This window comes from Dendropsophus ebraccatus, chromosome 9 (assembly GCF_027789765.1).
Source record: "Dendropsophus ebraccatus isolate aDenEbr1 chromosome 9, aDenEbr1.pat, whole genome shotgun sequence".
NCBI classification, from domain to species: domain Eukaryota; kingdom Metazoa; phylum Chordata; class Amphibia; order Anura; family Hylidae; genus Dendropsophus; species Dendropsophus ebraccatus.
Genome location: NC_091462.1, coordinates 38,574,946 through 38,587,768, shown reverse-complemented (window position 1 = coordinate 38,587,768; position 12,823 = coordinate 38,574,946). Strand labels below are relative to the sequence as shown.

Sequence of the window (12,823 nt, the reverse complement as noted above, 5' to 3'; positions counted from 1 at the left end):
TAACCATTATGTATACTTTGTGTAAAAGTAAAATAAAAAACAAACAGCCGAAAAGCTTCTGTCCCCATATACATCCCACATATGTAAAGTGGAGCCTACTTAAAAAAGTAACTTAGCTGCACTTTTTGCTATTAATAGAACAATTATTCATTATTTCTGTTAGTTTTTTTTTTTTAACATTTTTCAGTAACACAAAAATACAATGGCATTAATATAAATATGGAAAATTTTGCAAAAATTATTTAAAGAGACTTTTTCATATAAGCAAAGGGGGTAATGGGGTTGGCCTAGAAGTGGTTAATTTTTTTCATCTTTTATGTATTGACAAGTAATAACTTTTTCTTAGAAAAGTAACCAAATTACTTTTGTATTTTTCATTTATTGCAATTTTTATTAAATGTAAAAAAAAATGCAAGTAATATGAGTTAAGAAAGATCGATATCAACATTACACACTTTACATGTGTAGTGAGGTCACATATATGAGAATCATCCCAGCGAGAAGTAGAACTATGCAGGAGATTCATGTAAGCAGAAAATGTAACCCCCGGAGGTATAATCTGCCAGAGGCTGTATACCAATATTGAGAACAGGATCAATATGAACAAGGAAAGAGAGACGCTATTATATCAAAGCCCTAAATTACTAAACTCTACATATAAAAGAGACAAAAAACAAACAAGACAAAGGAAAGAATGAAAGGACAATTGGTTAGGAAAAGGTGTCATTGATATGGGAGGGGGAATATGGTGCAAAACAGTCCTGCATGAGGTCTGACACAGGGGAATGGTCCAATGGGTCACAAACTAAGGGCCCTATTCCACCGGGCGATTATCGTTCAGATTATTGTTAAATCATTTGACTCTAAACGATAATCGTTCGGTTGAAATGCAGTTAACGATTAACGACCGAACAAGAAATCGTTGATCGCTTTATAAGACCTGGACCTATTTTTATTGTTGCTCGTTTGCAAAACGTTTGCAAATCGTTCGCATCGTTGAATAAGACGTTGTCCAGTCGTTCGCAGTTGTCCAGTCGTTCGCAGTAGATACGAACGCAATAGCGAAGAAAAACTATCGCAAATACAATCATAAGTAACGATTATCATTCCATGGAAATGAGTGAACGTTTTCAGGTCTTTCGCAATAGCGGTCGTTTCAGATCGTTAATCGTTAACGATTATGTGAACGATAATCGTCCGGTGGAATACGGCCCTAAGGGTGGTATTACATAGGATGATTTTTCAGCAATTAATGATCAACTATCTTGTTTACGGTCATTCTTACGCTCATCCTTTCCTGGCTGATAGACCAGGGAACGACTGAACTACGTGTCATTACAGCGAACAACGTTCAAACGATTTGTGAACTATCAACGATGAAAAAAAGGTCTAGATTCTATCAATCAAAGATTTCTCGTTGGTCGTTTAATTGTTGCCTGCTATTACATGAAACGATTAGCGTTTAAATCCGAACGATCTAACGATAATTGGCCCATGTAATACGGTCTTAAAGGGGTTATCCAGTGCTACAAAAACATGGCCAATTTCTTTCAGAGACCACACGACTCTTGTCCCCAGGTCAGGTGCGGTTTGCAATTAAGCTCCATTCACTTCAATGGAACTGAGCAGCAAAACTCCGCCCAAGCTGGAGACACGAGTGCGGTTGTCTCTGGAAGAAAGTGGCCATGTTTTTGTAGCGCTTGATAACCCCTTTAAGAAGAAAGCATTCAGTTTATTATTCAAGGAGGCTCTCATGATCCAACCATGAGTCTCATGGCAGAATCCCATCCCCAACTTCCAGCCACTTCCTTCGTTCACAGAATTGCTAAAAGTCCATAGACGTGTATTGAAGTTTGGAGATAGGATCCTGTTGCAGGGCTCCAAAGATACTTGCCCTTTAAGTACATTCACCACAGGTTGAATGAGGAGTTTTGCGTTATGTACATCTATGGGGTTTCTAATAATGTGCACTGATACTGTAACTAAGTTAAACTATTAGGCAGAGATTGGCCCTGTGTTAGCTCCATTAGCAGTCATAGAAGAACACCTCACTGCATTAAGGTAAAATAGCATTTCATTATGAGCCACCAGTTCATTTAATTATTGAGATAAAATATTATTACTTTAAGCCATTAGCAGCTATAGGAACATCTGCCTTGGAGGTATTTTCTTACATAAAATCTCATGAAATTAATTACGCAGCAGTTTCCTCAGTTTTTATTAACTCAGTGGTTCCTGTTGACAGCTATAGGGATAGGAGCATTAAAGACAGAGAAAAGAACTTCAGATTCCAAGTAGTTTTGTTTCCAGTCAGTCAGTCAGGGTCTAGACCAGGGGAGTCAAACTTGTGGACCCCCAGCTGTTGTAAAACTACAATTCCCATCATGCCTGGACAGCCAAAGCTTTAACTCAGCAACTTTCAGCAAGCAGAAATATGGCTAGAGGTTTACATAGCTTAGGCTGGGTTCACACTGCAATGGTTACTTTTAACATACACAAAAACGTGGTCAACCACATTTTTGTGGACGTTAAAAATAACCATCCATTTCCATCCTTTTTTTTATAATGGAAGTTAATAGCAAAACGGATGTAAATGGATTACACACAATTGCATCAGTTTTTTAAAAAAATAAAACGTAAACATTAAACGGACTTTAAAAACGCAGTGTGAACATAGCCTTAGTTTAGCGCTAGTTTTTATTTAAAGCGAATGTATGTCCATTGTGTGGTCCATTTTTCAAAATGCTGCCTGGTTCCTGTAATCGGCATCAGTTTATACATTTGCACTTTGACCTGCTCTCCACACTGAAGGCGGGTCCAGCACCCGCAGCAGAACAATACCCCCTCCCGTCCATGACGCGTCTCCATTTGAATCAAGTCTGACCACGTCATAGAGGGGAGAGGATATCATTACACTGGGGTGCACAGTGGTGTTTTGAAAAATGGACCACTTTACCAGGATTTCCGCACCACCACTGACTAGGTAGTGTAAAAACAATTCAGTAAGCGAGTTGGTACATTCGTTTTAATTTTATACCTTACCCCAAAACAGGAAATGTATAAAATGAACAGATAGGGTCCAACATATGAAAATGTAAACCATTCCTTGATAGTTTTTCATTCTGGTATCCAATGCTGGTTTTGATTTTCAAAAAATTGTGACATGCAAACTTTGAAAAAACAGATTAAAAAATAGGTGTAAAAACAGATGCATTGGTGTACATTTATTTTGATCCATCTTTCCACTAACTTCCATTATTTAAAAAAAAAAAAAAAAGATCAAAATAGATCCCTTTTTTTGTAGCCTACACAAAAACGTGGTTGACCACGTTTTTGTGTACGTTAAAGGTAACCATTTATAAAATTTAAAAAAAGGATCAGTTCAATGGACAGCAAAAACACAATGTGAACCCAGCCTAAGCCGTGTTCTGCACTGCATAAGCCTGGCCTATAACATATCCCTTTTTAAATCCAGTTCTATTTTTTGTATAAAAATATGGTTGGAAAAATGTAATATCCATAAATTATCTTTAACACTGTTTAACAATGGGCTGACTTATCTACTTGTGTTATTCAAAATGAAATGTTGAACACTTCCTTTAGAACCCAGTGCATGCAGGGACATAAGTTAATGCAGTTCTTGGAGTTCTGACTTCTTCTAGGTAGAGTTATTCTCATCTCATATTTATTAGCCTGGCTATGATCCAAAGCAATGGAGGTGCTAACAGCTGTATGGTTCATATTTAGCCCTGGGATGAATGGCATTCAGGAAATGATTGGATACCTTCAGAAAAGAGTAGATCAGCTAATCGGCCCGAGCCCTGCATCTATGGAAAATTCCCTCAAGCAACGGGAGATAATGGCATTAATAGAGGATCGTCTTCAGAAGGTACAACATTTACAGTCAGAAGGACCTAATGTGCTATATAATGTGTTCCATATTCTTAGCATATATTCATATCACATTTTTTTTTAATCAAAATAACATATTTATAGAATAGTGCCTAGTGTATATTTTGGGGTTATTTATACAGATAGAATAAAATGGTAATGACACCATGGTTACAAATTGTATGATAATGATACCAAATAAGCAACTGCTATGGGGCCCATAAAGAAAGAGGGCCCGATTCTGGTTAGATGGACCCATCCTCTATGCTGTTAGTTGGGGATATCCTATGCAAGAATTCACTCTATAATACATTGGTAGTAAGCATGAGGTAGGGAAATTGCCCTAACGTCATATAAAGGGTGTAGGAGGGGGGAAAACGCAATAGACTATGGGCAAAAACAGGGCCATGGTGGGAGACCCATTATGATCTTTGCTATGGAGTCCTCTTTTTTCTGTGTATGGGACTAATAGTTAAGCTTAACAACATCTAGTACAACACACATTTTTGTTTTGTAGGTGTCTTCATGGATCCAGGACATTAACACAGACTTGGAAAGTCACAGCAATCCAGACAGTATCGGTGAATGTGAGGATGTACGGTATAAACTCGGAGAGCTGGCTAAACAGTCTAAGGTGATACAATAGATAACATACATAGAATTGTAAACTCAAATGTTAGACCTAAGGCCCTATTACACAGAACGAGTATTGGCCTTAGTTGGCCGATTGCCAACCGCTCAGGCCGATAATCGTTCGATGTAATAGCATATGTTGAAAGGCCACGATCAGAGTATATGCAGAAGGTCGACTGATCATGGTCTTTCAACATGTTAAAAAGTTAGGGTCAGCCTGTTGCTCTGTGCAACAGGAGCGCGGCAGCACACCACCGCTGACTTCAATAGGGTGGCAGAATGATCTAAGGGTCGTTTGGACAGCCCCTCCTGCTGCTCCGCCCTTTCTGTGTGTGCGTGAGCACAGTGTAGCAAGCGGGAAATGAGGAGGAAGTGAGCGCTGAGCTGACAGGTCGGCGCTCACTTTCCCCCAAACAGTGTGCCGTGTAATAATGCTTTTAATATGCTATATGAGGACATTCTTCATAAGACAACATGAAGCTCTTTAAAAAATTTTTATATTTTTATATAATTTAAAACAGGAAGCAACCAAGTTTATGCAGTCTACAGCACAACTCATAAGGGAAGTAGCAGAGACAGCTCCCCCCGCTGGTGAAGGTTTTTTTAACCAATCGCAAGTTCTGGATGAAGAACTAAAAACTCTGGATCAAATGATTGATGAGAAACTAGAAGTTATAAATGTTTACATTGCCTTTGTAAAGTCCTCAGAAGAGGTAAACCAGATCTTTATTATAACATTTCACCTTACCCTTCATTCACTTCAGAGTAGCTCAAAGTGTGTGGTTCTCACTATAGAGGTTTGTGTATTTTCCTACCCAGTATCCAGATAAATTAGGATGTTGGCACCAAAGTAAAATGCTTTAAAGGAGAAGCCCGGCAACATTTTTTTATTAAAGAATCGTATTGTCCCCCAAAAGTAATACAAATTACCAATATACACTTATTACGGGAAATGCTTATAAAGTGCTTTTTTTCCCTGCACTTACTACTGCATCAAGGCTTCACTTCCTGGATAACATGGTGATGTCACTTCCTGGATAACATGGTGATGTCACAACCCGACTCCCAGAGCTGTGCGGGCTTTGGCTGCTGGAGAGGATGATGGCAGGGGGACACCAAGGGACACAGGGCACTGGAGGGACACTGAGGGACACATGGCACTGGAGGGACACTGAACATCCCCCTGCCATCATCCTCTCCAGCAGCCACAGCCCGCACAGCTCTGGGAGTCGGAGCGTGCCATCATCATTTTATCCAGTGAAGCCTGGATGCAGTAGTAAGTGCAGGGAAAAAGCACTTTATAAGCATTTCCTGTAATAAGTGTATATTTGTGATTTGTATAACTTTTGGGGGGCACTTTAATAACAATTTTCACCAGACTTCTCCTTTAAGCTAGGTTTACACCTTCACCTACACCTGTTAAACATCGTCACCGCTGCACAGTAAATGGGAGACAAACTGCTTCCAACCAGGTGTTGGCAGCCCACCAATGAGTGACTGATCTCGTGTAAGGCTTATCAGTATGTTTTGCCCGAAAAAAACCTTTAATGTCCACCCAAACATATACTATAAGGAGTAATGTTGAGTGAGCTCTTAAATCCTCGAGTGGTCCTTGCTCAAGCCGACCATTTTTTAATGCTCGAGTGCTTGACTCAAGTAATGAGCCCCATTGAAATCAATGGGAGATTCAAGCTTTTAACTAGGTGCCCCCTGTTTGGCAGAGTAGAGGTTGCCAGGTTGACCTATTACATTTTTTCGTTCAAATTTTTGTATATTTTCTCCCTTGAAGGAATATTCTAACGAAATATACAAAGTTAGAACAAAAGAATGCAACAGGTTTCTGCAAGACATAGTAGAGCTCCGGCAGTTTGCCTTCAATTGACGGCATCCCACTGGAGTTGTAATGTATCTAATTTTTGGATATTTCATTTAAACATCCCTTCACGGGCCAAAACATACAAAAATTTTAACAAAAAAAGGCAATAGATAGCTATACTTACCTGTCTACATGCCAACAGATGCCCTCCAGCACCAGCTCTGGTCTCCCGCTCACTGACAGCCTGCTCAGCCAATCATTGCAGTGTCCCGCCATGGCCAGTGATTGGACTAATTGGGGGAGTGGAGCCAGCGCCGGAGGGCACCAGGAGGAGCGCAGACAGGTAAGTATGGCTGCTGTATTGTTTTTTACCGTAATGTACTCTTAAACAGTTTTGAAGCTCCCAACATCATCATAAATGATGATGCTAGGAACTCCTCTGTTTAAACATTCATGCTACTGTACTAAAACGCTGTGACAGTACAGTAGCACATATATTTAGAAAGCAATTCTAGCTCACTGCGGTGCTAGAATACAGCAAACTCGTTCAACACTAATAAGGCCCTACTAGCACTGGGTCTATTTGCTGGGTCTCAGCACCCGAACCCCCACCCATACAGATCTCTGACATGTTGCTATAACATGGTACACTTTAATGGAGTTTTCTGGGAAAAATCTATTGTTGACCAATCCCCAACTCTTTGCCAGACCTGTGACGCTGGCATATACAGTGAGATGGAAGCAGACAGCTCCATAAACTATGTAGTAGCTATGCTGGGTTATTGCAGCTCATATCCCATTGAAGTGAATGAGAGCTGAGCTGCAGTAATGCAGTAAGGTCACTACACAATATAGGGAGCTGTCTGCTCTGTTTCTGTGTATGCCAGTGCCACAGCTCTGGAAAACAGCTGATCGGCAGGAGTGTTAAGTGTTGGCACCCCGTCGATCTGATACTATCCTGATCCAATCCAATCAATATCCTATCCAATCAATACATTTTTGGAAACCTTATGCTGCGTTTACACGAAACAATAATTGGCCCGATCGCACAATTAACGATGTCGGAGTAACGATTTTTTTTTTTCATAATGATCAGCGTTTAGACGGTACGATATATCGTATGGAAAATTCATTTTGCGATCGCTTAAGCCTATCTCACACATTGGTTAAATCAAACAACTGTTCACATGGAACGATCAGCGAATTTTTTGCGAACGATCAATGACGACTTGAGAACATGTTCAAAGATCAAAATGAACGATTTCTCGCTCGTCGTTTGATTGTTCGCTGCGTTTACACGTACGATTATCGTTCGAATTCGATCGTTATCTCGCAAATTCGCACGATAATCGTTACGTGTAAACGCAGCATTATTTAAAGACATTCTAATTCAACTTAATGGGTCTCAGCTGCAATGCCAGACACAGCCTATAGATAACAGTGGCGATGTTTCTAGAAAAACCCAGAATAAGTCCTTTTTAGCAATGCTGTTAATATGTCTAACAAAGCTATGTTTTATTAATATACCAAGCTGGGTTCCCACATCCAACATCTAAAGGAAGCATATATACTCCAGCCGGATGAATTGTCCACAGCCACACTGGAGATCGTAGACTCACAGATTCAGAATGTGCTGGATGAACTTTTCTCTGTCCAAGATATGGGACAAAATTGTTTGAACATCATAAAAATGGTAAGCAAAGTTCTCAATAGATACAGATCTCTATTATATACTGGATAGCAGAACAGGTTAGGCTTTTCACACTATAAAGAGAAACTCCATTAAAGGGCCAAAAAAACCCTTTGGTCAAAAAAGATTGATGAGCTATCCTGTGGAAAACCCCTCTAAGGGCCCTATTCCACGGGACAATTATTGTTCAGATTATCGTTAAGTCATTCGAATCTAAGCGATAATCATTCGGTTGAATAGCAGTTAACGATTAACGACCGCTATTGCACGCTACACATAGTACAACGGAGGAGAAATTAAAGGTTCAAAGTCACCAGTTAATGGATACATTAGCAAGGGTGAAGGACGAAAGAAAGGGAGAAGTGAGACTTATATACAAAACCTTAATTGGTTACTTAAAGGAGAAGGCAAGCTATAATAAAAAAACTATTATGGGAAAATGAGATCAGGGTAATAACTTATGAGGAATGGCAGGATGTTATAGCAAGATGGGAAAACGTCTCCATCAATAGGAACCATCAATTGATACAATGGAAGATTATCCATAGATTACACTTTCCACAGAATATTATATGTAGAATGGGGAGACAGATAAATGACAAATGCCCGAGATGTGGTGTGGATGGTGCGAACTATGCCCATATGACGTGGAGCTGCTCCCACATCCAGAGTTTTTGGCGGGAGGTGTCTATTTGCATCTCAGAAAGGGTGGGGGTAGTCATTCCGTACAATGCAGTATATATGATTCTGGGTTGCTCCTTACAGTTGAAAGATAATAGACAAATCGTTTCTGGAGTGTTATTTTTAGCAAGATTACTAATTTTGCTTAACTGGATTAATCCAAGCACACCAAGCAAGGAGAACTGGTTAAAAATGGTTGCTTCTGTACAAAATATGGAAAGAGCCCGAAGTGGCAATAACGCAGCAAGATTGAAGTCTTTCCTTGTTAAATGGGCGCTCTGGTTAGATGACCAAGATGGTAGTGGTTTCTGATGGATAAATATTATAGATATGTTTTTTTTTTTTGTGTGTGTGTGTGTCCCCTCTTCTTGAAACCTTGGTGGGGAGGGTGGGATAGTTGGAGGTGGGCGGGTTGCGGAGAGGAGTATTAAAATCTTTTGGGTCTGAGGACATATGTTATTGTATTATAATGATGAATACATTTGTATGCCAGTTTTGTCCGATATTTATAATATGTAAATGTGAGATTCTTTTTGTTTAACAAAATAAAAATGTATAAAAAAAAAAAAACTATTAACGACAGAACGAGAAATCGCTTAATAAGACCTGGACCTATTTTTATCATTGCGAGTTCGCAAATCGTTCGCATTGAATAAGACGTCGTTAGGTCGTTCGCAGGAGTGACGAACACAATAGTGACGACAAGACGACCGCAAGAACGATCATAAGTAACGATTATCGTTCCATGTAAATGGGTGAATGATTTCAGGTCTTTCGCAATAGCGGTCGTTTGAGATCGTTTATTGTTAACGATTATGCAAACTATAATCGTCCCGTGGAATAGGGCCCTAATTCTTATCTCTAAATGTGATGGCATATTGCTAGAAGGAGGAAGGGGGGGGGGGTAGGAGTCTAACTTCTAGAACCTCTTCTGATCCGGTTTGATCCGGTCAGTGCTGAATCCCTTCCTTCATAGAAATGATGAGAGTTCTAGACGTCAAACTGCTGAGCATTAAAGGGGTTATCCAGCATTAGAAAAACATGGCCACTTACTCCCGGAGACAGCACTTCTCTTGTCTCCAGTGTTGGTGCAGGTTTTACAAGTTCCATTGAAGTGAATGGAGCTTAAAGGGGTTATCAAACACTACAGAAACATGCCCACTTTCCCCCTACTGTTGTCTCCAGTTTGGGTGGAGTTTTCAAACTCAGTTCCATTGAAGTAAATGGAGCTTAATTACAAACTGCACCTGAACTGAAGACAACAGTAGGGGGAAAAGTGGCCATGTTTTTGTAGCGCTGGATATCCCCTTTAATTGTAAATCTACCTGAACTGGAAACAAGAGAAAGTGGCCATGTTTTTCTAACGCTGGATAACCCCTTTAAATTATTGCTTGTCTTAGCAATATGCCAATCACTTTATGAGATGGGAATATCCCTGTAAGGGTAAATTAGTCAGCAAATGCATTTTTGTTAAACTTTTTGCTATATATATGTTTATTTATGTCTGTGCAGTTCCCACCCCCCGACCACTTTGCAACTGTTAGGACACATTAACCTCTGGTTCCTGTCACAAGGAATGATTTGTCAAGTGTCAGGAACCATTAGCCATTAGAGCCATCACTTCAAAGTAGCTGATAGCTCCTGCAGCTGTAATATGGCAGCAGAGGAAAGAATATGGAACAGGTGGAGACTCCAGAACATGGAGTCCATAGACTCCAATTTATCCCTAAAATCTAATCCTGTCTTGCATACAGATTCTCAGTCTGCCAAGGCTACAAGAATAAATGTCACCTGAATTGCATCTTTCTATGTCTTAGGAGTAATCCATTAGTAATCATGTCACATGCCTATAGTATGCTGAATCCGACTGCTTAGAGTCCTCACTGCAGCTTCAGTCTTGATTCATTCAGACCCTTCAGATCGATTCGCTTCAAAGTTAAATTTAATGTAAAAATCAGAATGTTCACCACATTATATATCATATTAAAGCTTCAGTTTCACATTAAAGCGTGGGGTTGCTAAAGGTAAGCCAACACTTATAAACTAAGGGAAATTAGGTGTAATTAATGGCTGTAAACAGTCATTGTAAAGAGGAAATAGTCATTTCTAAAATTCGATAGTTGTGTCTGCTTAGGGTATAGGGGTTATCCGGGCACATACTTTTTTTATATTTTTTTAAAGGCACGCTTACCTACCTCAGCCCCTTACAGCTCCTGATGTGACATCATCCAGTTTCCTATTTGTCACTCTTCTTCCTCCTTCCAAGATGGACTTGTTTCAGCAATGACTGTCTTAACAGCCAATGGCTATGTTCACACAACGTTTTTTCAGCTCCGTTTAAAATGACTTCTGCTAGTTTGAGTCTAAAAAAACGGACGTCATTTAGCAGCCTGCCCCCCCCCCCCCCCCCTTAGTGCAATGACGGCTGTTTGTACATTATTCTAGTTTGGGATTACTAATTGCCCTTTGGATGCGGCTTAATTGAAAAGTCCATTGAATTTAATAGTAAAAACGGAGAAAAACGGTAACAAAAGAAAAACTCTGTGAACAACTAATGATAAAACGTCCGCTGTTTGCAAAAGACGTCCGAAAATAATGATCATGTTCATAATTTTGACATCCGTGGTAAAAACGTCCGTTGTTCAATACATTGTGTGTATTGGACATCCGTCTTCCCATTGACTTCAATGCATTGCCTTTGCAGTCAGTTAAATCGCGGCAAAAACAGATGTTATTTTAAATAGCAAAATCGGCCGCCTTTTCTCAATTTTTGATGTTGTGTGAACATAGTCAATCACTGATTGAGATAGGACACTGATAAAGCTAGTGATTGGCTCAGCAGCCAGTCACAGTGGGGGACTGGATGATGTCACTCTGGGAGCTGCGTGAGACTGAGGTAGGTGAGTATAGCAATCTGTGATGAGAAGGTAAAAGGCTATCCTTAGACTTAAAGGGGTATCCCTAAATCGTAAACATGTTTTTTTTTTACCCCTCCAGCCTGTTTACAGCCATTGGTGCTGATTGGGAGGCCAAGAACAGCCAAAGCACAGGTGTGACACAACTTGCATAGCTCCCATTGACTTAAATAGGCTAACAAGCTACACTATTTACAAAATTTTCCCACTTTAATTGTTTTCCTCTTCAGATTTTTTAAAGATGACAATACCCCTTTTAAGCTGGCCGAACATAAGATTCAGCTAACAGCAATCCCTTTAACTCTCCCCACATGGTGAGCCAAGCATGCATGTGTTTTCAAAGGAGAATAGAGGGTGAGCTGCTGTGGTACTCCATTGGTTGTAATTAGAGATGAGCGAGTACTAAAATGCTCGATACTCGAGACGAATATTTCCCGATGCCCGGGTGCTTGTTTTGAGTAACGAACCCCATTGAAGTCAATGGGAGACTTGAGCATTTTTGCAGGGGACCAAAGCTCTGCACAGGGAAGGTTGCCTGAAAACCTGGAAACCTCAAAAAATGATGGAAATGAACAGGAAACAGCAGGGATAGCATGCATGAATGCCTCTGGGGCTGGCTAATCGCATCATCACGCCAAATTATGGGCAACAGCCGGGTGGTGGCCCTCTATACAATTCTGCTAACCCAGACCAAGATGGGCAAGGCACATGTGCTGGCACATGTTAGGAAAGCACACAACTAGGTGCAACTGGGAGGACTTTTGGTGTGGTCTATGGAGTCTCTGTGTACCAGGTGCTTTTTGTTTTAGAGCACCTGTTACACTGCACAGCCAGGATAGGTGAAGCTGCACTACAGATCCCAGCAAGCCAAGGTACAGCAGCAGCAAAAATGAATACTGAGAGGACTTTGGGCAACTTCTTTGGGGTCTATGTGGACCACGTGCTGGCCCGTTTCTGGCACTAGTCGCTCTGCACAGTCTGCAGCCAAGATGGCGGTAGCTGCACTACAAGGCACAGCCAGCAGCCAAGAGTAGCAAAAAAAAATGTAGTTGTAGCTCTTAGAAGGACTGTTGGGTTCTTTGTGAATGACTCCTGCCTAACAGACACTATTATTCCCACCCTAACACTCTCCCTGACAGACAGCAGCTCTGTCCCTAAGCTCATCCAGCCTGCGTCTGAAGCGAGCATCGCGGGACC

At 40.5% G+C, this 12,823-nt stretch overlaps 1 protein-coding gene across 3 annotated transcripts in view; it reads left to right on the top strand.

Moving 5' to 3' along the window:
- CCDC141 (coiled-coil domain containing 141) overlaps nucleotides 1-12,823 on the top strand; it is a 133,721-nt gene that overhangs the window by 73,280 nt on the left and 47,618 nt on the right. For all 3 annotated transcript variants that reach the window (XR_011364533.1, XM_069983053.1, XM_069983054.1), the window contains exons 9-12: nucleotides 3,748-3,889; nucleotides 4,409-4,525; nucleotides 5,046-5,237; nucleotides 7,872-8,033. Coding sequence is in view for 2 of the 3 variants with exons in the window: in XM_069983053.1 (XP_069839154.1) it covers nucleotides 3,748-3,889; nucleotides 4,409-4,525; nucleotides 5,046-5,237; nucleotides 7,872-8,033 (613 nt within the window). In the remaining variant the exon portion in view is untranslated. The remainder of the gene's footprint in view (nucleotides 1-3,747; nucleotides 3,890-4,408; nucleotides 4,526-5,045; nucleotides 5,238-7,871; nucleotides 8,034-12,823) is intronic.